Source organism: Nestor notabilis, unplaced genomic scaffold (genome assembly GCF_000696875.1).
Source record: "Nestor notabilis isolate BGI_N333 unplaced genomic scaffold, ASM69687v1 scaffold8125, whole genome shotgun sequence".
Classification (NCBI taxonomy): Eukaryota; Metazoa; Chordata; class Aves; order Psittaciformes; family Psittacidae; genus Nestor; species Nestor notabilis.
Window position 1 is genome coordinate 122,491 of NW_009928866.1, and position 26,641 is coordinate 149,131.

The window sequence follows — 26,641 nt, forward strand, 5'->3', positions numbered from 1 at the left end:
TTGCAATCCATATTATCCTAAACATAATTTTAAAACCTAAATTTGGTTAAAGTTACCCTTATTTAAACTTTGATTAAATAGATTTTATTGAACAGCACAGGTTGTTTGGCCAGAACATACATATATGTAATTGTTAGGTAAAATCTCCTTTCTCTGCAGGGAGATTTTAAATTGCACTAGGTTTTCAGATCTGTTTGCACCAGCAGCAGGTTAAAAGCCAGCACTCTTTTGATACCTGGGATGGCAGAGAAGGAACATTCAGCTCCCAGGCTGTGCTTGGTGACTGCACAGGGAACAAGTGAAGGCAGAGAACAGTGTCCCTTGAACTGCAAGTTCAGACATAAAGTGACCCAGATGCAGCTGCAGAAAGGCAGATCTTCTAACGGAAAGCAAGTCACAGGGAGGCAATGTGCTACTGCAGGTTACTTGCTGCTGCTGGACCCAAGCGTAAGAGTAGGGTGATACTAGGGAAAAAGGAAACTCTTCAAAGAACTGAGCTCCTTCATATCTTCCCTAGTCACTGAATCCGTCTCTCCTATGCTCGCTCACTCAGGTTAGGTACCCAAACAGTTACAGGCATGCTTCTCCCACTGTGGCTGGCCTAAAGACTGTCCCCTATTGCACTGTGATACGTTAAGAGCAGTCTCTGACTCTTTTAACTGCTATGCTCAACCATCCACCATAGCTATTCATTACACTCCACACCCAGATAAAACATCCAGCTGTTCCCAAAAACAACAGCTCATCAACAAAAGCCAGCATGAGCGCTGCAGGCAAATGCTTTGCTTTTATGTTAGCTCCCTCTAGACTAAAGCAACCCAAGGCCCCTTTCTGACCATCAGGGCTCGCTGAAGGTTTGGCCACAGCTGAAAGGGAGGTGATTTTCTTCCCTGTGCTCTGAATTTTCACACCATTTAAATTGCTCTCGAATCCCACAGCTCATAAGTGACAGGCTTCCTGCATGGATGCAGACCGTTCAGAAGAGATGGCCCAAGACAGGGTGTCTGTTGCATTGCTGCTCCCAGGATTATCAGACGGATGTGGCCAAGCTCTTGGATTGAACCAACTTTACTATTACCATATTAATGCTGGTTTGCATGTTTATTACCTGGCCCTTTTCAAACTTCACTGAGCTGAATCTTGATAAACAGATACATTCTGAATGGATTTTTGTTATTGTTGCTTTTGTGTTTTTCTTTTTCCCCTGGCCATTAAGACTCATTATGTGGAGTCATCAGCTGGTTTGCTTTGTTTCCCATCTGTTCATACAGTACTTGGGTTCTGGGATATTTCCCAGGGTGTGTGATAATACTACAGATGGGAGTGCAATTTCCACTGTTTAGATTTTGCCCCAGTGGGGCTTCATGTGGCCACTGGTGGGAAAATGACAGTTGCAATGGTTTTGATTACAGATTTTCCATATTATAGAAAGTTGTCAAATCTCAAGATTTTGAGGATCATGTTGCTAACTGGAGTCAGTGCCAGTTTTTTTCTAAGAGGATTTTCAATCTGTTCCCCATCTACAATGCCTCCATTTATTGAAGTAAACAAGGACTCTTTTTTGAGAACAAATCTTGCACAATTTCAAGTCACAGATAATGTTCTGAGAAGATAATGTTCTGGTTCCATTGCTGTTAAGGGAAGCAGAAATTGGAGTCTAATGAGAATTTGAGGAGCAAAGTCTCCTGTGGTCTCCTGTGATCAGTGGTGGCCATCACATATCAGACCTTTCACTCGCGTATCAGTTAGGTTGTCAAATAACTGTTCTCTCTCCCCAGTTTTTATTCCTTCCTCTATTAGTAGAAAATGATTATATCCATTTCAGCCTTCTCTCTGTGAGACTGAACAAACTACTATGTTCTATAGTTCTAGCTGGAAAAATATGGTCTCCGCTCTTCTCACTCTCCTCACAACAGTCAGGTGAACCTGGTTCAGTTTATATGCATCTGCGCTGATGACAGGAGCCAAAGCACTGCAGTTAATACTGAAGCCAAAGTATGGGCATGTACTGGCTCCAGCTTGACTCCCTCCCACTGCTGCTGGGTATTACATGTTCTCCTGGTTTGCATTTGGAGACTTATTTTAACTTTCAGGTGATTACTTCAGTTTGGTCTCAGGCACACCTTTAAGATGCCCTCTTTCTTCCCTCTGCATTAATTTTCTAAAATAGATTAGGTGGCCACAAGAATATTTTGGTTACTTATTCTCAGAGTCCTTTTGCTGGCATTTTTCTTCTAGATCTATAATACTTATCTTGATTTCTCAACATCTCCACTACTAAAATGACTAGACACTGTATTTGTGCACACAGTGAGCTTGTCTCTGGGTGTAGGATGGCAGTACTGCATTTAACAGGGGCATTTCTCTGTGGTCACAGACTCTGAGGTATTCTAGCAACATTAAGCTCCAACATTAAGAAAGCTTTAATACAGCACTGGTCCAGAGGCAGTTCTAGCAAGGATGTGCTTGTATGGCTTTACAACAAGTGGCTGCAGAACCAGGAGGGGCAACCTGCAACCCTGCACCTTGTCACACAGCAGGATGGTGCCTCAAGTCGGGCAGGAGAACAACCACTGTCCCTCCAGCCTCTGAGGTAAATTCACCCTTCATAAGCACTACCCTCCTCTGCAGCTAATTACTGGGCAGGTAAACCTGCAGTGATATCTAGGAAGTCAGAGAGGGGAAGACCCACAATTGTTCAGCAAGGTTTTTCGTCCTTAAATTACAGAAACCCAAGAAGGCTCAGTCTTCACATATTTACTCCTTTCAGAGGAACATTAAGTGCTAAAGAAAAGGTCAGCCACCTTGTTTTCTTTTTTCTTTTTTTTTGTTAAACCCAACATTTCAGCACAGAAACACAAAATTACCACATCTACTCAAGCATGTCAAGATTTCTATGCTGTGAGTGGAGGAGGAGAGATTTTTAATGAAACTGCAAAATTGCTTGAATAAGGGAAAAAATGATATGGTGGTTGTGAGGGAATTATATTTGAGGTGAAGACTAATGCTAGGAGATCACCTATGCCTAGTGTAAAGCTTCCTGGAGTATCCAGGAATCTCAGCCATGGCCTGAGACTCTTGCTGTTGTGATGGATGAATCTAAAGAGGCACGGGCGAGGATATAGAAAGACAGGTAATGCTGTTAGAAATCTGACCTTTTAATGGGTCTTAGATATAAATCTAGTCTAATAAATCTAATAAAGCACACAATTATGCTTCTTAAGCGTAGGCTTTTACCTTGTTAGGCCAAACTGTAATTTCAGGGGAAGAAGAATCAAAGCAAATACTCATAGGAGAAAATCTGTTGAACCACTGAACTTTTCACCTCTAAGAGCTAGTAATGACCACAGGGTACAAGATCAGATGGTTCATTTAACTGCCGAGTAACGAAATTAGGCTAAAAGTTAGACCTAGTCTGCCCAGAGGCAACATGACAAATTAGATTCATCCACTTGCCTTATTTGTATTAATGCACTTTTGTACTAGTGAGCAGATTATAAAAGAAGGCATTTCCTCAAGGCGGGGTTTTCTGGCACTGAACTCATTTTCAAGCTGAGGTTCTCCCCTGAGGGCACAATAAGACCCTCCTTTCTTTGCAGATGAGGATCTGATCCTCAGCGAAGATTTACCTGTGAATACCTGTGTTAAGAACAGTTTGGAGCTTTAAAACCTGCATATTTCTTTCTATAAACCTACATAAATGGTACGCTTTTGATATATGTTTTAATAATAATGAAATATTTAGTTAGCATTTTCCTAAAATCATTCAGTGTGTTCCATTGCTAATATTTAAAGAAGAAAAAACAACAAACTCGTTTTAAAATGGACTCTCTAGGACTGGCTCTGTAAACTCATCCCGGCTCCCAGTCTTGGCTGGCAGTCAGTAGTGAGAACTGCTATGTAGATGGCTACTTCTCTTTGTGCCATGGCTGCAACCCTGCAAAGCATCATAGCACTTCAGTCTCATGGCCCTGTGTGTCCTGTGAGTGTTTCCAGCATGAGGCTTCACTCTGCAGCTCCAACAGCATGGCATCCCTCTGACCTGAGAGGGAGCTGTGAATCAAGAATGCATTTATTTTTCCTCTGAACATGAAAGACTTTTAAAATTAATTGCATGGCATTATGGCTTGTCTGTGTTGTCAGCTTTGATTTTGCTGTGACAAAATGATGGCCGCTCCCTGTCACAGAGAGTGGCGCTGTGTCTGTGAGCACTGCACTCGTCAAGGGGCAGCAGCGAGTGAAAGCATCGCTGCGCTCCGCATGGAAAGCAGTTTTGCAGAGTGGGGCACAGAGGGTGAGGTGAGTGCAGATGTTACACTCCCGCAGGGAAGGCAGCGGCCATCGCTCACTGCAGTTGGTGTTGGCTCTGCCGTACCACCCACAAGCCTGTGCCAGGTATCCAACCCTGCTCCCTCCATCCCTGCAAGCAATGCAAATTACTGGGGGTGATGATACTCCCAAGAAGTGTAATTTTAAGCATTCAGAGCTGAAGGCACAACCACTAGATCTAACCCCAGAGATCTTAGAAGAGCAGCTCTGATGCCTTAGCAGGGCTGGACTGCAAGCGGGAGCAGAAGTGGAGGGAGGACACTAACCCGTTTTCCCTTTAGAGGGCAGTGGTGTTCATGGCACAGAAGCCGCATGTCGGGGAGGTAACCCCCTTACCGTTAACGGGGGTCAGCAGCAGCAAGCGGGAGGGACCAGCACCGGAGTGGTGCTGCTGACCACACTACGCTGTACAGAAGAACACCTCACTCGGATATACTTTCTGTAGTGCTCTGTGCAGGGGCTCATTTTCATGCACAGTAATCAGAGGAATAATTATGGTTCCACAGAGAGGCTTACTTCCTCCCACCACACCACGAGTGCAGGCCAGGGTGAAGTGCTCCTTACCGCCAACATGTGCCAAATTACAGCCTCTTTCCGAGTCAGATGAGCCCTTCCTGCTAGACTTAGCCCAGACCCGTTCAGAAAGCCAATACAAGAGGTGGTTTCAAAGGCAGCACTGACCTTTTCATGGGTTTGGGCGAGGCCTCCCTCTCCAGGTTGGAGGACGCGTGCTTCACGTGCATGGCGTTGTAGGAGGTGTGGGTGTACTCATTTTCGTCGCTGTAGTCAGGACCGAGTAACGTTCGAGCCCATGTCCCCATGTCATAGGGAGGAAGAGTGCCCCCAAACTCAGACGGCAGGCATTCAGGGTGTATTAGCTGGTGAAGGCTGTTCAGGTTGTTACCATGAAGAAAGATCTTAGATAAAAGAAAATTCAAAGTCATCATCGATTCCTTGCTTCATTAAGTACAGTAACAACAGCACTAGTAACGTGTGGAGCATCATTAGTTGACACTGCATTTTCGGGTGGGAATACCTGAAGTGCTCGGGGGTGGTTTGGGTGGGAAGCAGGGAGGAGATTAACTTTGGGGTGTGCAGCTGAGGAATTAAGCTGGCACTATAAACACTTCTGAAAACCTGGATTTGCTTACTTTTGGCACATGACACTTTCACTTTCATAAGTACCGGATCAGGGAAAGTGGAAGTCAGAGATAATGACCATACTGCTACTCTAAGAAGATAGAGGCTTGTACCAAGAACAGTGAGAAGAAAAGGGAGATAGTGGAGCTTACTGAAAGAAGATGTGAAGAGTGGGCATTCAGTGTCTGACAGGGCAATCCAGCCCTGCTCCCCAGGACTGACGTTTCCCAGAGGTGTACCAGGCTGTGTTGACACTTTGCACTACTTCAGGAACATTTGTCTCTAATCCCTCTTTTATTTCAGGCTGGTACTACTCTTGTCCTGCCTTGTCACGCAGACCCCAGGGTGGGCTCTGGGGCCTCCTGAGGGATGACCCAGTGGTTGGTTGATAGACTGCAGAGCACAAATGGCTAAGATGACTGCATGGGTTTCAGTTCGGAAGATCTACATCCTCTGCAGCGTGAGCAAGCATCCTACAGGTGGTTTTTCACCATGTGCAAACACCCAACTTGCTGAAGGAATGAAATAGGAAATTTTACCCTCACAAAAAGAGCTGAGCTCAAGTTTGCCTCGCTGCAGGTGACCTCAGCCAGGCCTGATAATTCCTCCACATTGCCTATTCTCTCTATCCCTGAGCATGTCCCATTAAAATGTATCTACACTTTGTTAGTGATAACAGCTTTCTGGCTTCCTGGCTGAGTTACTGATTCAATCCAAACCATTGCAAACTCTAAATTTTAATGACAGCAGCAATTCTCTGAGGCCATATGAAAAATGCAGAGAGAAAAAGAAGGAAGAAAAGAAAACAGGCAGCTGCTAGGTTACTTTGGTGCTGCAGCTTCCTATCCCACTCCCCATCCCCATCCAATTACCCTTTTCCTTGTCTTGTCTTTGAGGAACGGCTTGATTAATGTGTACAGCGCATGGATGTACCAGGGCTGGTTGACAAAATGGACTCCTCCAAAACGGGCAGGAAAGCTGTCCTACAGAAAGAAAGAGAAGGAAGGCAGTTAACAGATGCAGTGCATTAGTCCAGCAGTCAGTAGGATGGGAGTCAGAGGGAGAAGCCTGCCTCTTTCCATCTGCAAACAAACACTGGGTTTACTGGGAGGGGAAATGGAAAAAGAAAGACGCCTGGAAATGTTTGTTGCGGTTTCCTCTGTTAGCAGATGCAGTCCTTTCTCCCCTTCACACACTAACACATCAATTGCTGACGATTTAAAGTAGACTTTCCAGCCACTTTGCCTGAACATCTTTTAACTCCATCAGAGCATCCGACTTGGCTGGGATGGGAAGTGAGAGGGGGTTGATGAGCCCCGCTCCCTTGAGGGGAAGCTTTCTAATTTCTCATTGTGCAGCATAAGGCAAGCCCCAGTTCCCACGCGCATTGCTGCACACAGCTCACCTTTTCACCCCTCGGCCTCCCTGCCTCCCCCTTGCTAAAATCATCATTACAATGGCTGACCTTTCGGGGTGAGCAAGCAGCATATTATGGGGAGGAGGATGGGTGGGAAATGCTGATAAGTGAAGGTGTGGGGAGAACACACCATGACAGCACCATGGAAACTGCCGGAGCCCAGCTCTTGCTGCCGGGCTGTGCACAAACACCCTTGGCATTAGCATGCAGGTAGCGTCCCGCCGGGGAGGTGCTAGCAATAGCGTCCTACTCTGCTCAGCCAGCCTGGCATGCTTTAATAAAAGAGGAGGTTGCTGGTGTGTCTTCAAAGGTTATTGTATATTGTGATGGGTATTTTGTACCTACACTCTCGTCTAACAAATGTCAGTCAGGGAAGAGCCCAGGATTTTTTCACATTGCATAAATGGGGGATGACTGCTGCTCCTGTGTGCAAATACACCTCCAGTGAGAGGAGAGGTGCCTGTCTCTCCCCCGTGAAGGGAGATTCTGATGAGGCTGTCCTCATCCTGCATGTGCTTCTAACCCCTATGGCTCAGCATGGAAAGACAGGGCATAATCAGGTCTCTTCCTTCAGGGCTTTGGCTTTGGGACTCAGGCAGGTTCATTCCCCCCACAATTAGCACAGAGTATCCTGAGGCTTTCTCTCACCTTCCTCTGGAGCATCGGAGATTGAACACAGCTGATGAGGATATGAAGTGGATTTGTGAGATGATATGGAAAATCCCCTTATACACTTGCTTGGTATAGATTCTGCTCTGATTCAAGGTCATTTTTTCCCCCAGATTTAGCACTATGTAGGTATCCCACCGCCTCCTACCACCCTGCGTAGTTTGGCAGGACTTACCGTGCTCTTTCTTTGGCACTGGTCATGGTTTGCCCTAGCAGTCACCTTAAACCACACTTGGGTAATGCTTGTGAGTGACCAAAGGCATTAAGTGATACCTTTCACTTTTGCTATACAGTAGTATAAGCCACTTACCCCTCAGACACATCAGGTGACCTGAAACCATTACAAATCTTAATATGGAATGCTCTATGCAAGACTAGCAGATGGTCAGGCCAGCACACAGGAGGCCAAGAAGTGGAACATAACAAATGATCCCAGTTTAAATCTCAATAAACAATGAACTGAGCTTTTTAAAGGTGGCATGTGCTCTGTTGAGGTGTTCACTCACAATAAAGATGACTGTATTTCCATTGCTGCTGCAATATTCATTAGAGTTTAGGGACACAACTCTGACTGACACAAAACTACTGCAGCACTGCAGGTTGCAGTGACTTCAGCTGGGCTGTGCTGAGAAACAGCTGAAGGGGTCTGAGACCGCCTAGAAAACAACATTGATCAACAGAAGTGTGAAGCCCAAAGTGATTTTCTACCCTGTGATAACCTAAAATTGAGGTTTAGAGCAGACTAGAGCCAAAAATGCCCTAGTCACGCAAAATTCACATATTCAGTTGTTTTCTTCTTACATGGGAATGAAAATTTGAAGATCTGAAAGAAAAAAAAAATTAAGAAATATTGGAATGTGCCATGTTCGCCTTTTTTTAATTTTTTAATTCTATATTTGTCAAGCTGGCTGCTATCCCACAAGCTCTATTGCTAAGAGAGAAGTTCTGGACTCCTTTTCATGGAATTATAGACTCATAGACTTATAGAATAGTTAGGGTTGGAAAGGACCTTAAGATCATCTAGTTCCAACCCCCTGCCATGAGCAGGGACACCTCACACTAAATCATGTCGCCCAAGGCTCTGTCCAACCTGGCCTTGAACCGTGCCAGGGCTGGAGCATTTACAACTTCCTTGGGCAACCCATTCCAGTGCCTCACCACCCTCACTGTGAAGAACTTCTTCCTTATATCTAACCTAAACTTCCCCTGTTTAAATTTAAAGCCATTACCCCTTGTCCTACCACTACAGTCCCTAATGAACAGTCCCTCCCCAGCATCCTTATAGGCCCCCTTCAGACACTGGAAGGCTGCTATGAGGTCTCCACGCAGCCTTCTCTTCTCCAGGCTGAACAGCCCCCACTTTCTCAGCCTGTCTTCATACGGGAGGTGCTCCAGCACTCTTATCATCCTCGTGGCCCTCCTCTGGACTTGCTCCAACAGCTCCATGTCCTTCTTATGTTGAGGACACCAGAACTGTACACAATACTCCAGGTGAGGTCTCACAAGAGAAGAGTTGAGGGGCAGGGTACACTCCTTTGACCTGCTGGTCACCTTGGGGCTGAGCTGCAATAGCTTTCCCAGGTTGTACCATAGCAGCATAGGTCAGTGAGGAAGACACTGACTGAGTCTGAAACAAAGGACAGTAAAGAAACAAGAGATGGGAAGCAGGGGAAAATCTTTAAGACACAGAGATTTATACCTGAAAAAGAAAAATTGTTCTGCCTTCTCACTAGAACGCACAGATGATACTAATCACAATCTTCAGTTAGAAATTTCAGTCAAACTTCATTTCCAAGGAAGAATGTGGGGATTTTCTTTAGAACATGTAGACCAGCCTTAATGGTAGCACATTACCCAGAAAGGTTCTGAATGCTGAGAATTACAGGAAGCAGCCAGAGGTTTAAACTGTCATACTGCCTCTGGAAAAGGTCAGCTAAGGAGAAGGATGTACTTTCCTATATAGAAAATTAATTTTATGTCCACCCAACATAGATTGTTTAGTCCATAAACTAGATTCCGTCTCGTACATCAGTAGATTAATTGTACATGAAAGTCCCTCATATAACCATTTTATTTAAAGGCAATTGCTTTTTTTTCATTCTGAAGGTACACCCAAAAATGCACAAATATCCTTGAAAAGGGAACAAGATGGCCAGGAAAAAAACAACCACCAAATAACAGGGGTTTTTTGTGTGTAACTTTCTGCTAATTTTTGTTCCCTGCCCTATTAGGCACAATAAGCTCAATTTGACATTCATCCCTCAGTCCACCTGCATCTGTAAGGCTGTCAATTAGAACAAGGACAAAGACAATTTTTTTCCTTTCTTTTTTTTTTTTTTAACCAAAGAAATTTGATCTGGGAATCATCCAGACACTGTTTGGAACTGCAACATACCAATTTTGCACAAGTCCCTAATTAGAGCAGAGCTGTCTTGGAAAGAAAAGCTCCCTTCTGGAGGTCTGCCTTGTGCAGTTCCAGGAAGATGTATGAGACATTTCCCACACCCCACTTAGTGTCTCTGCTGCTTTCCCTGGGGCAAGGTGAAAGTAGCTGAAATTGATTTTCTGCTGGAGAGCTTTTGCTTTTAGGAATTCTCTTTTGATTTTTCACGTCTTGTGATTCCTTGGGAAGGTGTATTTTATAATGAGGTACATTTTTTGGAGCCTACTGTGAAAAGGATGCTGGGATGGAGCCTTTTCTTAACCTGATTCCTTGTTAAAAATACCCAATCCTGAGAATATATTTACATTTTATTCCAATGGCATAAATAAAACATAGCACACAGGAATTGGTCTAATTATTTGTGGGCACTACTGTCATTTCCCCTGAAAGCCAGGCTGGCCATACTAGCATGGTAATGGTTTGACTTGATGATCTTAAAGGTCTTTCCCAATCTATTTCCAAGATAGAATTCTATGATTCTGTGTTGCTCAGAGATGAAATGGTAGTATGAAGAAGTACATCAAACCCAGTGCTAATCTAGCTAACTTGCTACTCAGCAATAACAGGGAAGAAATGGTGAAAGGGCTCCAGATACCTTCTTGGGCAGCTAGATCACGCCAGAATCAGATTGGGTCTTCTTCACTGGGACCTGAAGTGAACTAAACCAAGGAATATATCTAACCATGCTGCAGTGGCATCTTCCCAAAGCAGCATAGGCTAACATGGAGAGAGAAAATTGTCCAAACACAGGGTTTTAATTGTTCCTGTTGATTGAATGCAACTGGTGCCATAGATGGGACTATTCTGATTTGTCTTTTTTTGACTTTATATATTTGTTTCTTTACTGTTTTCAGTTATTCCCTTCCCATGCTCAAAGAAATGAAGACTTGAGTGCCACAGTGGAGCTGCCACAGGCACCCCTAAATCCAATACAGGCCTCAATATATCTTTTGTTTCAGATTGGAGAAATGCCTTCAAGATGTGGATGCAAGCAAAATGTTACAGAGGTCATTGTTTCCTTTCTCTGCTCAGACATCCTGTGCAGGGGAATTTCTGAACTGAAATGAGTCTGGGACTGAAGCCCCCCAGTACATAATGTCCTGTTAAATAGCTCAGGAGCAATAGCTGTGAGATGGATGAGAGACAATTTTTCATTATTTCTTCCTGTTCTTGCCTTCACGACACCTATTTCTTTTGGCCTAAGTATGCATCAGAAACCTTTTACTGTGCTGTTGTTCTGAACTGCCTGAAAGCTAAAAATCAAGATGATCTTCCAACATCTCCTCACACTGAGATGTGTGATAAAAACAAAGCTATCTATCTGTGGAATACCAAAATTAGGAATAAACCCAACCTGATGATCGTGGTCAGCCTTTCCAAACTGCATAAATTGACCTCATAGATCAACGACCTGAGATCAAAAACTAAATTATAGCATATTTCTAGGTTATGGGATGTCTGAATTTTGTGGCACAAACAGATTTAAAAATCCTTTCATAAGTCATACCTTTTGCAATCAAAAGAGCAAACAGATCTTGCCAACCAAATGCATTTTAATCTCGACCATACTTGCCAGTTTACTGCAAATCAGAACATAATTCTCTTTGAAAGAAAATAATTTCCCTTAGATTCAGTAAGATTTCATTAAGAAACAAAACTGTTTAAAATGAAAGGTCATTTAAACTGAGGATAAAAACAGCATCTTTGTGCCTGTGCACTTATATAATCAGTCCGTGTGGTGGATTAAAGCTCCCACAGACCGTATTAATAGTTCAGGAAGATTTTATTAATAGTTCAGTGGTAGTTTCTCCACAGAGAGTTTACGTGAGTGTGTGATTTTAATGGATTTGCACAATAAGTGAAGAGTGGCAGTGATTGAAAGTTGTTGTCCCCCGACTTTATAACTTTATCAGATATTGGATAGGTTGTGCCTATCAAAAACATATTCCTGAGAATGTGAAAGCCAAGTAATGCCCTTGACATGGACAGAGCAGGCTGTCATACAGTGTGTGCTGGGAGAGAAGGTAAAGTGTCTCCCCATCGCTACAGCTTCTGCTTCTAATTTTAATGCAGCTCCTAAGAGACGAATGCTTAGTTCTGGAAATCCCACAGGCAGGAGGAGGTGCAAGGCAGCAGCAGTCCTGGAGACCATGGGGACAGTGGGACTGGGATGCTCCCACACCTCTCCGAGTAGTCAGTGGGGCTGTGGGAGTCAGGGCTGCTCCTGCTCACCTACTGCGGTCCCTGCTCTGAGCACAGGCACGTTTCAAACCTCCGTTCAGATGAGTTGCTCATCTTTCTGTTCTCTTTCTGCTCCCCTGTGTTTTTGTAAAGACAAGTATGCAAAATTAATGTTCCTGGTGGCAATAATTGCAAACTCGTTTGCTTCTACCTTGGCATGCCCTCAGAATACACAGGGCTTGGAAATAACTGCAGAGTAGTGAAAACCATTAAAAAAAAGACACTAGTGCTAGCAATATGGCAGTCCTGACCTGCGCAAATATGACCTTAAAAATGATTTTTTGCAGTTGGGAAGAGCTCATTCATTTGGATAAGCGGTGACTGTAACTGCTCACACCAAAATGCTCTCTTTTCTTTGAAGCATACAGTAGCAAAGGATTGGAGCAAAATCATAGGAAAACATGAGTGCTTGGTTTATTTTTGCACCACATACCCACATATGTAGATGAGTACACTCTGAAGTACTGCTGTTAGGGAAGTGGAACTGTAAAATGAACACTGAGATGCATTCTCCTAGACATTTTTCATTATGTTTATCTCTCCTGCTACACTCCATAACTTTTAAAATTCAGTCATTTATGGTGGGTTTCTCCCAATCATTACTGCACATTAGTGAGGTCCTACAGAGCATCTGCTCACGGATGTTGGCAGATGGCACCGATAAATCAGGTTGTAGAACACAGATTTGCTCAGTAAACTTTGATTTGTCCTGATAGAATCATGCTGTCTTATCATCTGGTCTAACAAAGTAACTTGTAACCTTGGGGCAAAAGGGGGATTTCTTCACTGCCTTTTTTACAAGAAACCCTTTGCTGAACCAGCTCAGAATAATTTAGGAACAGAAAATTTCCCAGAAGTGATGACTCTGTTGGATACACACCATACCCTGCTGCTGCTGCTGCTTTTTTTGCTTGTCATGTGCCCCTGTTGATTTCAAAGTACTTCACACATTTCAGATACAGACTGAGGCTCCCTCCAAAACAAAAGATTAATAAATTATATTGATGAAGAAACAGCAGGTTCATTCAGGTTGAGGTGTTATGCAGAGAAGAGAGGAACTCAAGACATGATTAAAAAATAATAATACAAAGAGCACTGACACACTGATTTGGAAGTAAAGAAGTGTATGACTGGGGTTCCACAACTTGCTCTAGATTAGGTCAGATCAGGCAAGGCCAGATCAGGCTTCTGGTGGAACAGGAAGAGTGAAAGTCATGCTAAGAAAGGGAAGATTGTGTCACAGGAACAAGCGGCACTATGGGAATGGACATGAGTTAGCTGAAGGCTAATTTTCACAGTTAATTTAGGAACTTGCTGTGATCTTTGCAGCCAGCTCTAGCAAAGTGGGCTAAATTGTCTCTAGTGTCCTGATTTCTGGTGTAAACCATAGATCAGAAACACATTTATATCTAGCTTCCTTAAATGAGGGTAACTGCATGCAGAGTCGCTTCTATTCTTGTATCTTACTGAACATGAATGTTTGAAATTAGTTGTGGGGGAAGAGAAAGTAGCAGGAAGATCACCAAAGCTAAAAGTAGTGTAGCGCTTAATTAGAAACTGCAAAATGAGTTGGGCACAGTGCAAGCTTGGCTTGGAAGCTTGCTGGACAAATGCAGGTGCTGATGCCTGCAGTGTGTGACCACACAGGTCAGCTGTGGTGCTTCATTCTCTCTTGGCTGGCTGTGATCTACAAGCTTTGGCTGCTCACTCAAAATAATCATCAGAAGAAAGCCTCATAGAATCACAGAATCACAGAACAGTTCTGGTTGGAAAGGAACCCAAGGTCATCTAGTTTCAACCCCTCCATCATGGGCAGGGACACATCACACTAAACCATGTCACCCAAGGCTCTGTCCAACCTGGCCTTGAACACTGCCAGGGATGGAGCATTCACACCTTCCTTGGGCAACCCATTCCAGTGCCTCACCACCCTCACTGTAAAGAACTTCATCCTTATATCTAACCTGATCTTCCCCTTTTAAGTTTAAACCCATTACCACTTGTCCTGTCTCTACAGCCTCTGATGAAGAGTCCCTCTCCAGCATCCTTGAAAATGTCTCCATGCAAATGTCAGGATTCCAGAAGAAGTGACCTCTCTCCAATCCTTTCCCTGCTACCAGGAGTTAAAGCAGTGCTGTTTGTCTCTGCTTGAGCAATTGGTGTTTTGTGTGGTATGACTTGCTCTCGTTTTTGGGGGCATGATGAAGAAGCAGGGCTTTTTTGTAGTCAGATTTTAACATTGGACCTGATGAAACAAAATGGTCACCAGCTGAATGAGCATATCCAGAAATGAAAGTAAAAGTTAGCATTAAGACAGCATTAAGGGAAGACCACCCTGATTCTCTTGCACCTGAAAAAGAATCCACCCAGGCATGTTGGGGTTAAAAAGTTTGCCATGGAAAACTTGACCCTATTTTTAATATACACTTTTTGAAAAAGAATAACTTATAGGGGTTTCTTAAGGTATTTTTTCAAAGGTAAGCTCTAAATAAAATGAATTATTTTATTTTAATTTTAATTAATATTAAAATAGCAGCCAAAACCTACTATTTTATTTAGCTGACCTAACTTACCCCCCTCTCTCCCTGGCTATTTCTATTTCCACAGACAAGCCTTCACCCATCCTGAAGGGTAATAGATCTGTGTGACACTCTGGTGGAAAGCACAGGGACTGAAGGAGTTAGGTCAGAGAAGAAAACCACACTGGTGCAGATCCACTAGGATTGAAAAGGTTATTGAAAGGAGATAGTCAAGTGCATGCAAAAAACCAGTCCTGAAAAGGATGAAGTACAATGCCTTATTTCTTGTTTGATATGGCGAGTTTAAGCAAAAAACCCTCTACAAAGACTGCCTCTTTTGATCATGTATGTAAAACATTTATTGTATATTTTCTTCACATCACCACTCTACCTATGTATCTGCTCTCTGCCAAAATAGCCCTGCGTCTGAGTGAAGGGACAATAAGGGCCAGACTGCCATGGTGAGGACAAATGCCCACAGCATTAGTTAAAGTCAGCCAAAGAAAAGCAATTAAAAAAGGTCTTGTGGCACTTGTCTTTCTTCTCAGGAGACTTATTGACTTTGCAGAAAAGCTTTTCATCTTGCCTATGAAAGCACCAAGGTGTCACACAGAAATCATACAGTCTTATTACACTTGTGTTGTGATTGAATGCTGATGATGGAGAAAAAGAGATTTTGTTATTTATAGTGCTAGGCAACCTATCTGGTGCTGAACACAAGTCTGCTGTAGCTTGGCTTGAACAAAGCATAGAATCATCTTTAAGCTTTTTCATGTGCATTCACATGTAGAGCAGCATGTAAAGGAGATTATAAACTATTACTGTGATGAGGATCAGAAAAAAAAATGATGAAGCAATTTTTTTATTGGCATTTGTTGACTGACTGAAATAAGCTATTTGACAGGGATTATTCCTTTTTCAGTTAGCAAGAAGCTAAGAAAATCCTTTGTGTTGACTTCTCCATGCAGCTCCTTGAAGGTATCATAGGCTTTTCAAGCCCATTTTCTCAAGGCTATCTGCTAAGCAGAAGCAATGTTCCCATCTTATTTTACTTAGAATTACTTATTTTACTAAGAATTTAAGTTTTTACGCTGATCTGTTTGGGATTGAATCCTCACTTTAAAATGGAAGGACGCCCTTCACCTAGCTCTTGCACAACCTCTTTTTTGAACAATTTCTATGGTCTCTGTCATCCTCAACAAATGTGCTTTGATACATGTCCCCATGGTAAAGATACTTTTTCAGTTCTTTTTTCTCTTATGTGTATGTGAGGGCGGGTGAGGAAACCCTGTGACCTACTTTGTTTTAATGAGTCAAAATGTTAAATGACTGTGCAATGGTGGAAACCCAGGTCTGGGGGTTTCAATACGAGGCAACTCAGGCTGCATTAGATAAACACCTGACAGCAGCAGCACCTTTGCTTCATGGACAACCTCTTATTCTTCAAAACAGTAAAAGCCTAGGGAAAAAATATCTTTTATTATTTGCATGATTCAGTCTCTGTCCTTGTTCCAATCTCTGTGAGACTGCTTAACTTTCTTATCCTTCAATGCCGAAGGGAAACTCGTTTAATGTATTTGTGCCACACAGTCACAAGGCTGGTTTGGCAGGATCAGACCAAAGTATCAGGTCTGCAATAAAATACAATCTGTTTGTGTCTGCCCTTTTGTGATTTCTTTCTCTATTTTCTTCTTTTTTTAACAATGGAGGAGTGCCTTGGTAATGATAAACCTAACCATAACTGAATGTCTTTGAAATAAGCTTTGAGAACAAAAAATTTGAGTAATGCTAAAGATACACGCGGAAAGATGTAAGGATACATTGTAGAAAATATGTTTTTAGGAAAGCTGTTTTTACACTGACAGAAGCATTTTAAGTTTCATGACACTTCTGATGGTCCATTTGCAATTTGTTAAAACATTTGCAATTTGTTATAAAATTTGCAATTTGTTATAACTGTATAACTTCTGTTATACAGTTTGGCCCCAAAAGTTTTAACAGGGACTTAGACATATTTTTATGGGGACAGTGTTGGGGGTTGCATGGTGGGGGTGAGGAAGTGATTTGAGTGTTTCTCAATGGGCTTGGGAGGAAAAAATACTGGGTTTTGTGCTTCAAAATATTTCTATGATTACTCGAAGCTGGAGATTTAAAGCTCAGAGATGTTTAGATTAGATATAAGGAAAAAGTTCTTTACAGTGAAGGTGGTGAGGAACGGGTTGCCCAAGGAAGTTGTGAATGCTCCAACCCTGGCAGTGATCAAGGCCAGGTTGGACAGAGCCTTGGGCGACATGATTTAGTGTGTGGTGTCCCTGCTCATGGCAGGGGGGTTGGAACTAGATGATCTTAAGGTCCTTTCCAACCCAAACCATTCTATGATTCTATGATTCTGTGTTGGGGTATAGACCCAACCTTTCACATACCGTTTTCTTAGTGCACATGGTTTTACTGTCACAGTGAGAATTTGGAGCTCCATGTGTGCGTATGCCAGAACCCATTCAGGGAAGTTTAGAGGTTGAGATGCTTCATAAGATGCACTAGTCATACTGATACCCTCTTGCGTTAAAACCTATGATCAGCCAAAATCCTTAGAGATCACTAGCTATGTTTAGATTAGACGTAAGGAAGAAGTTCTTCACAGTGAGGGTGGTGAGGCACTGGAATGGGTTGCCCAAAGAAGTTGTGAATGCTCCATCCCTGGCAGTGTTCAAGGCCAGGTTGGACAGAGTCTTGGGCAACATGGTTTAGTGCGAGGTGTCCCTGCTCATGGCAGGGGGGTTGGAACTAGATGATCTTAAGGTCCTTTCCAACTCAAACCATTCTGTGATCCTATGATTCTGAGTTCTCCAATCAGGACAGCTGCAGCCCTGACCCACGGATGGGAGGCAGAGTTCTCCCTGCAGTAGTTGCTCCTAGATATATGGTAAAGTCAGGGCTCCCTGAAGCTGTACTTTGATTCTGGGGTTTCTCCTTTTCTAAGTGCATGACTTTGCCATTTTAATGTTCTTTTTGTGCTGTGTTCACCACCTAAAACAGTATTGGGTGACAGCCAGTGTTGCTTATCACATAATCACTCAGAATCAGGGCTTTCATCAGTCTGACAGCATTAAATGCTGCGTAAACTTTGTACTCATTGCTGCACAAAATACATGCTTATACTCTGCATCAGCTCTTTCATTTCCATGACACAACTTCCCTTCAGTTCATACTTTTTATTCCTCACTACCTTGCTTTACTGCAAAGTTAAATCTGAATTCAGAACAACGCTAAAAGGTAGTGGTAGGAAAATTATTTCTGCTGTCTGTGTAGGTGCAAGGAAAGCAGGGAACTAATCAGTGAAGCTTCCCAGCCTTTTCATTATCATCAGCCAAGCATGGATATCTGACTACAAAGATAATTCTAGGGCAATGTTTCAGTCCTTTGACCTCTTCTGTGTTATCACCTGGTCCCACTACAGTCCCTGAACAAGAGGAGTCTGAGGGTTACCAGTTAAGTTTACTGCCCAACCAGCGCTTACACTGCCTATTCAGAAAGGTTATTAATTGCGTTTTCAGGCAACACAGCATCAGTCTGCAAGCTAATGATTCCTACATTCTCCTGCTCTACTCTTAAAAATTTGTTCTGATTGTTTTCTTCTAAGGCAAGAGCAGAAATAATAAAGATTTCACTGAACTTGCTAAAACTACAGCTAGCAGGAAGGTGTGACCCTCTATCTCACCCACCTGAGGTTAAAAAGCCATACAAATGTTCCTCTTCCTCTTTCTTCTTGTACTGGATTAAAGTCATGCTTTAAGTACTGCTACACAGTCTTAAATGAATTAAGCTTTTTCAGCCCAGAGGCTTGGAGTGTGTGGTATCATATCCCTGGAGGTCATTAAACTTGCTGGGTAGATACAAGGCAGTCAGCCTGTACCTTCTCCTTTGAAGGCTTCCGAACGAGAACTGTTTCCACCCAAAGGCATACAGCAGCATATCCTCCTCATTAAAATCCAAGCAGTTTATTGCTGCTCCCTGCTTGAGTACCAGGGCATTTGCAAATCAGTGGGTGTCGTTAACCTTGATTTTAGCAAGGCTTTAGGCACATTGGTTCATGTTGTTCAGCTAGTGAATTGGAGAGATTCTGCTTGGAGAGGTGGTGTACAGTGTGGGTGAAAAATCGATCAGGATGCCAGAATTCAAGTGTTGAGGTAAGAGGTACAAAGCCTGCCTCATGGTCATTTACTAAAGTTTTATCTCTAGGGTTGATACTGAAGCCAGTACAGGTTAATGTCTTTATAAATAACCTGGGCGATGGTAAGGATTAACTAACCCTCAGAAGCTTTGCTGATGATACCAGGCTGTGGAGTACAGATGATATGCTGGAGGTTAAGGCAGAGAGTCCCTCTTTAGAGGGGCAGATCCTAACTGGCTGGAAAGATGAGTTGCTGGGAAACCCCATCTGTGGAAATGTTCATATCTCAGCTGGAGTAGACCTTAAGTGACCTAATCTAAACTCAAACCTAGATCTAACTTCAAAGTTTGCCCTGCTTTAAATCTTGAATGGGATCAGATGACTTTCAGAGATAGCCTTCCAACCTTAATTATCCCTGGATTCTATGGCATTTTCTGTGTGTGTATATGTGTGCATCTGAACTTGTCAGACTGTTCCTGCCCTGTGATTTACTTAGTCATGTTCCACACTCAACACTGACTGATCTCTGGTTACTTCAGGGCTTCAAGTTGCAGTTTTCATTTGAAGCTGAAGCTTTTATCATTTTTAAAATATGCCCCAGAATTTATTACAGACTAATGGACAGGGAGGTAAGGCTTATTTATGATATGTTTTGCCACAAAACCCATATTATGAGCATAAATTACAGCAATAAACAAAAAAAATAAAATCTGTTCAGACCAGAAAAAATCTGTATCACTAACTCCGTGCATTGAACTGTTGTTCCAAGAATGAAGGATTTCCTTGATATCAGGAATGTGCCGGGTGACCAGAAGTCATCAGAAAAGCTGCATTGCCTATTAACTGCTACAGTATTATACACATCCCCCAATAATACACAATCCCACTTATGTCCATCAACTTAATTAAAGCCTTTCTGTTATTGAAATCTATAAGTAGCACAGAAAGCTATCAGAGCTTAGGAAACAGTGTTCATTTATTCTGTCTGCCGGTGGACAGTAAAGCTAGGTTATTTCTGGTAGGAAATAAACAATTTCTGCTGGAAATCCAGGAATTTGGAAAACATTTGGAGATTGCAACCAAAGATGACATTTATCTGCACGCATTAGTGGCAAGTTAATAGTGCTGCTAAACATTTTGCAGATGCTTGACCTGGGAGTTTTTTTCTCCTTTTCTTTTGGCACTGACACAATTTTGTCATGTATATGCAGTAGCGTGCATGTACGTTACATCTTTTCACAAAAATTCAAGACAACAGCCACTGGCAACACACTTATAATACAGACTTTGCACTAATATCTTGCTTCCCCACTTCTGTGAAGGGTTTGTCTGGGAAAGTCAGTTCACTGCTTATTGGTACCATCGTCTGCAAAATTTTAAGACCAAACTTTTAAAAAAATTCATTTTTTTTCTCCATAATTTTCTACTCCAGGATTTATATTGTTTCAATATTGAGGTTAAAACAAATTTTAGGCAAACTGTGTTGCTATTTGAACTGACTGAGTTGTGAAAGGGTTCAGGTTATGAAAGCCTGCTCAGTGTGAAATCCATGACTGAACACAATGAATTCTTCACTCAAGGTGATTATTGAAAAACTAATTTTCCCAAGAACAAACAACACAAAAATATCCTAAACAGAAAAATCAAGATGTTAGATGCCTTGTCAGCACTAAAATTCTTTCAAACTAGAGAACATAATTGGAGTAATTTGCCTAGTACTTCAGTATGTATCCATAAGCCAGACATGTCACTGGAAAGGTAGCTTAATTTCTAACAAACAGAGGAGTTCTGAAGCACCTTGATTGTTAAAAATATTTTCCCATTAACTTAGGCAGAGGAGGCTAATTATCAAAGATAATCACAGCAATTTGAGCACCGCTTTCAAGGTAAAGTGAAGAATGTCAGATGTATGTTTTCAAACCGACATTACAAACTAGAATGGCAAAAATAAAAGTATGTTTGTGATTGAAAGTAAAAATATTTTTTCAGTTTTTGAAATCAAATTCAGTTTGTGATAAGATCACAATTAGATTCTGAGAATAATAATTCAAGGAAGTGTCTACTGAAATACCCAAAATCAACTTACAGCAGAGCAATGTTGTAAATTGTTAAAGAAATTAAGACCTTGACAGATATTTGAGGAGGTTAGATGTTGGTCTGATGCTGTGGGCATGGAAATAAACCCACAGTGTTTCTTTGATTGAGTCAGGAAAGAGTAACATTGTCAGTGTGGAAGTCTACATAGCCCAAGACTCTGAGAAACCCAGAGTGGACAAACAACTCACGCAAGATAATACCTGTCATTTGTAAAAGGATGATACTACATAGGTTTTTACAAGCATCAGCAGAGATCTGTAAAGGAAGGAAGCAGGCTTCTTCATAGCAGTCACAGAAAACAGCACATAGAATCTGATTGGACTGTCCATCCGAAGGCCCATGGGGTACAGACTGATTTTCCATGATTTTTAGGTGCACCAGGGACAGCAATATCAACAGACAAGTCACTGATAATAAGAGTCAATGAAACTCTCATCTTACAGAGGTAAAATCTATTCCATTATAGAATGATGCCAGAAAGTGTGAAGGAAAGCGATAACGAAAAATATGGAAGGATTAAAATTTACAACAGTACCAGAAGGAAAAAATATGCATATAATTGAGATAAAAAGATGTCAACTTCTGGATTTCAGAGAGTCAATTCATTCAGTGGACAGACGATTGTTGACAGCAACCCAAAAGGATACTAAGGATACTTTTAGGAAATAGAGGAACCTTCAACAGAGTATGGAATAGAGATGAAAGGGTCAAGGTGGTACATGACTCATCTACCCAGGAAAGTTCCTCTTGCCATAAATTAGGCTACAATAAGTGGAGGTTTTGCTTTAGGGAATAAAATATAACTAAGAGGAACAAGTGAGAGTAGTGCTTTTACGGATCAGTTAAAAATCAAGCAAAAACATTGAAATATTTCATTTGCATATGAATGACCTAAAAATTGGCATCTATTGCAATGTCTGTAATGAGAAACTGAAAGGGCAGTAGCACTCTGGGAGGTGACCTTTATGAAGCTGGGACATCCATTTGTACCTGATCATTATCTCCTTAGGAAACCATTTTCTCAGAATGCCATTGGGTTGTGCTTGGAGCCAGAAAATTTGTGCTTGGAAATCCAGCACATTTGACAGTGTAGATAGTACTAAGTTATGCATAAGTTATGCTGTTATGCATAAGTTATGTTAGATATGGGGGGAAAGTGTAAAAAATCCTGTCTGGAAGCTTCAAGCAACTCAGAAAGCACAACAAATTCTGACAGAAGCTAAATAAATTTGGATGTAAAGTGTACAGAATATTCCAGAGAACGTCATGGGAAAGCCTCCCTCAGCAGACCCCCCAGATGGGGGAGATACAGGGAAATCTGCACCTAATCAAGCTGCCTGCATCAGCAACTGGAAAGGGATACTGAGAAGATGCATGCAGGAGGGGTAGGTCTGTATTTAACATTGTGGCACCAGTGATGCATTGGAGGTCACGTGAACTCTGAAGACAAGATGCCTGTGCTTGTCAGCCAGCTGTCAGAGTCACTTTGGCCTCAGAAGTGTTTTAAGACAGATAAAACAAAGCAGCAAGTCCAGTATGGTTTGTGAAATGATGTTAGGAGTAATGAAGTTGGGAAGCAGTCATGGCAATGTGCAGTGGACTCATCCCAGATGCAAGCAACACTGCTGCACCAGATGGGCACAAGCAAAGGTGGAGTGGGCTTTCTCAGCTGAAGCAGCTGAGCCCCAGACATGCAACAGCAGGAACTGAGGGACCTGGCCATGGCAGAAATGGCAGCATGGATGTTACAGCTCCAGGATCCAAGGCTCCATGTCACAGTACGGCGCACCTCAGGAGTTAATCGAGCACTGATATCTGATGGTCTTTGAGATTCTGAATTGCATAAAAATCAGTGATGGTGTGCCTAGAAATAGCAGTTGCGGGAAAATAAAGAACTTGCAGGAGGACTTTTATATAGCCACTTGGTAATAAATGATTATTGATCCCTTCCCCTCTTCCATCAGTCTAGCTCTGACCAGTTTATTACCCACACTGTTGCTGTGCTCGCAACTTGGAATGGAAACGTGAAACACCACTTTCTTTGCAGATCCTTTAAAAGTGGCAGAAGCAGGCTCTTTTCCCTTGCAGGGTATAGGATAAGGTCTCCCACACTGTTTACAGAGACCAGATTGATAGGAAGCAGCAGTAAGGAAGAGAAGACAAGAAGGAGGAAGAAAAAGGTAGGAAATGTGTTCTCCCCAGTGGTATTCTCACAACTGGACAATTTTTCTGGCTTCAGATGCCCTGGTTATAATAGGAAACCATCTGCTTTTTGAGAGAGCACACTTCAGGGGAAGATAGCTGGCTTAGTCATCCAGTCAAATCACAGCTCTGCAGGGTTTCTCTTATTTTAGTAAACAGGGTTTCATTTTTAATCCCATTTCTCCATTCTTTAAAAACATTTTGATGAAATTTGTATAGTTTAACTTGTCCATTCTTATTTAAAAAAAACAAAAAACAAAAAAAAACCCCATGCAAGACAAATAATCAAGCATCCTACAAAAGTTTAAAGCTACCAGCAATTGCAGTAACAATAAAGCACAACTGCAATTACAGTATTCTGTAATCAGATACAATATGGGAGAGTTTAAAGTACTCATATGGTCTTTGCTATAAGAGTATCAGCCATGTTTAATACCAGTGACAGGGATACACATAACCCTGGTGCTTACACCAGGACTCAGCTCCCCTTGGGAGGTACCCCTCTGCAGACCACATCCCAAGTTATGGACCCATGTGGGCTAAGTTCAGAGAGCCAGCTGGACACGTCCTGTGCTCATGGATATGTACATGTGCATGTTACAATCCTACAGTTTCTCTCTGACCTTCCCTCTGGCCTTTACTGGCCTCTCATCTCTGAGCTGTCAGTGTGATGTGGATGAGCTGGAGGCAGAGGTGCAGGTTAGTGGGACACTGATGTTTCGTTGCTCTGCTTTCTGCTGCCTTACTCCTCCAAGAAAATCCCTGTCTAGTAGATACAAAATACTTGTTTCTGTTATGCTGCAAGGCTTGTCAGAAATTTCAGATTCAGACTGCAAACCCTGACCTGATGCTAACATTCTTGAAGTAACTTTTTTGTGCCTTTTTTTCCCCCCAGTTGTTGTCATTCCTTCACTCTTCCCATCACCCATAGTCCTCTCCTGCCCCAGCCAAGTTTGTTGAAGCAAAATCCTGGACAACATATTTCAGTGTGTGGTTTGTCTTTCATTTTGATTGACTTCTCATGTATTTTTAGAGCCATAGGTCAAAAGCTTCATTGCTCCCTGCTGCTTATAAAGTATTCTAAATAAATAGTACATACCACAGAAATATCTGGTCATCCTAGCAAAACATGAACATAGCAGTGTCAGTTGGAAGCTGAAGAAAACAGCAGCTGCCTGCACACAGCAGTTCTGAGTAATTCTAAAGACATAGAGTCAAAATGAAGAGCCTTGCCTCTGCTGAGACACATGAAAATTTGCTGTGAACTGAAACTCTGCACATGAGAATAGGGGTGTAGTTTTGAAAAAGCAAGAGAGGTTATTGTTCCATCACTGCTAATAATGTCCTTGAAGCTGCTGGTTACCACCCTTCTGGGAACTGGGCCTTGTGAGAGTCCCTATAGTATTCATTACAAATAAAACTTTCCAGGATGCCTTAAGTAAACCTGAGATATTTGCTTTGAGAATTCAAAGAGTATTTCTGGTCCACAGCTGCAAAAAAAACCAAGACGAGAGGTGGATACTACTATTTGCCCATTTCTGATACTCCTCCAAGTGTACACTCATGAGGTTTGAATTTCTTAAACTAATCCCCACAGAACTGTAGTGAGTTAACAACAGGTACACTGCCATTTTTCACCTCCCCCAAATAAGACATGGTAACACGTAAAGTCTTATTAATACATATCCATTCAATCATATGTTTAGTCTCTAAGTCATTTAGAAAATACCTTTTCATGTGGTTTTTTAGAAGCCAGATAACTGAAGACAAGGTTAAAATCTAGCACTTGTGCATTCTACGCACAGAAAGTATGGACAATGCTTTCTCTATTTAGAAGAGGCTCTGAATATAACTCTTGTGAGTGCCTGAAGCAGTGAAATTTGCTGTGTACTGTATTTTCTGTCTAATGAGTCTTGGTTTTATGACAGATTTTAATGTCAGTAGAAACTGTAGCTCCAAAGTACAGTCCCAGCTCCAATGGCCTCAGATTACAGAACTGTCTGTCACGATAAAGGTCTGAATGACTGGCCTCAAGGGTCTGATTCCACTGAGGAGAATTAGGAACTTTTCCATCTAATTCTAATTTTCTACACTAAGTTTTGTTTCAGACTTGTGTAACACTTATTTTGTAATACATAATACAACTCAGGTATGTTTTCTGTGGAACTGGTAGTATAACAAGCAGGAAGATTTCAGCCATGCACTTTTGCTGTGCCATGCAGCAACGTGTGCCTTGAATCCAGATTTGCTGACTTATGCAGCAAGCAAGTATATGGGTTTGCAGTGGTGGAGAGACAGCAGATATTGCTTTGTGTTTTAAGCATATTGCATTGCCTGTGTCTGCAAAAGTTTCACATCCACACAACCCCTAAAGAACCTGATGCTTCTTTTCCTACTCTGTGGTATCAGACTTTGAGGCAACAACTGCAATATCACAGCAGTGTATTTTAAAAGCTACCTTCACTGTCATGGCTTTGAGATGATGAAATTATCTGACATTTAAATGGAAGAAATACTGACCGCTGATCGTGTGTTATCTTGAAGGACTGCATTTATAAGTAGAAGCCCACAAAGGGGAGTTGGCAGTTCACCTTAATGGGAGGCCACCAGGGAGAATAGTCATCAGATAACATGAAAGGGCATCAAACATGCCTGACAGGTGAGTCTCACAGTGGCTTGACAGCTTGGACATTTGCATGAGAATCTGCTCACCCTTTGCTTTACTTTCCATTGAATAAAACTGTTCATTGAAAACTGCCTTGCCATCTTAGCAATCTCAAGCCCTCTCCGTTGCACTCAGCGGTCTCATGTGAGGTCTCATGTGAGGCCATGTTTTGGAAGACACCTCAGGGTATCTTCCTCTCTAAGGTTGCCTACCAGTTACTTCTCCCCTCACACTTCCTACTTTACTCTTCAAAGAAGAAAGATATTCTTCAAAGGACATACTGCTCTGACAACACTTGAAGATGGGCCTCCACGTCTGACCAATGACCCAGGTGCCCTCAGGTTTGGTACATGAACGTTACCTGGCATTTTTGTTACTAGGGAAAGCAGGAAATGGGAGAGCAGGAAGTTCCCCAAATCCTTTAACTGGACCTGAACATCACTTCCTTCTCTTCCATCCCTTTACCTCACTTGCTTTTGTTAATAACCGGCTGTTGACACCAGTGTGGTCTCTGATTGCCCTTTCTTTGCGTCTCAGTTATTAACAATAGGACAAATATCCAGGAACTTAACGCTTCCTTGCTCAAATTCTGTTTTTGAAAAATCCTTTCATAAAAGCATAGGAAGATCCTTACTGAGCCAGATCCAGCTAGCCTAATATTCTGTCTCTGGCAGTGGTCACAGACGGACAGCCAGGAAGGACGAGAAAAACAGGATGAAATCTGGTATGTTCCCAGAGCACTCTATCT

General features: G+C 42.2%; 1 protein-coding gene across 1 annotated transcript in view; it reads right to left on the reverse strand.

Moving 5' to 3' along the window:
* CLVS1 (clavesin 1) overlaps positions 1 to 26,641 on the reverse strand; it is a 91,826-nt gene that overhangs the window by 10,349 nt on the left and 54,836 nt on the right. The window contains exons 3-4 of the mRNA XM_010014721.1: positions 6,342 to 6,452; positions 5,011 to 5,246 (exon numbers count right to left, since the gene is read on the reverse strand). Of these exons, the coding sequence (XP_010013023.1) occupies positions 5,011 to 5,246; positions 6,342 to 6,452 (347 nt within the window). The remainder of the gene's footprint in view (positions 1 to 5,010; positions 5,247 to 6,341; positions 6,453 to 26,641) is intronic.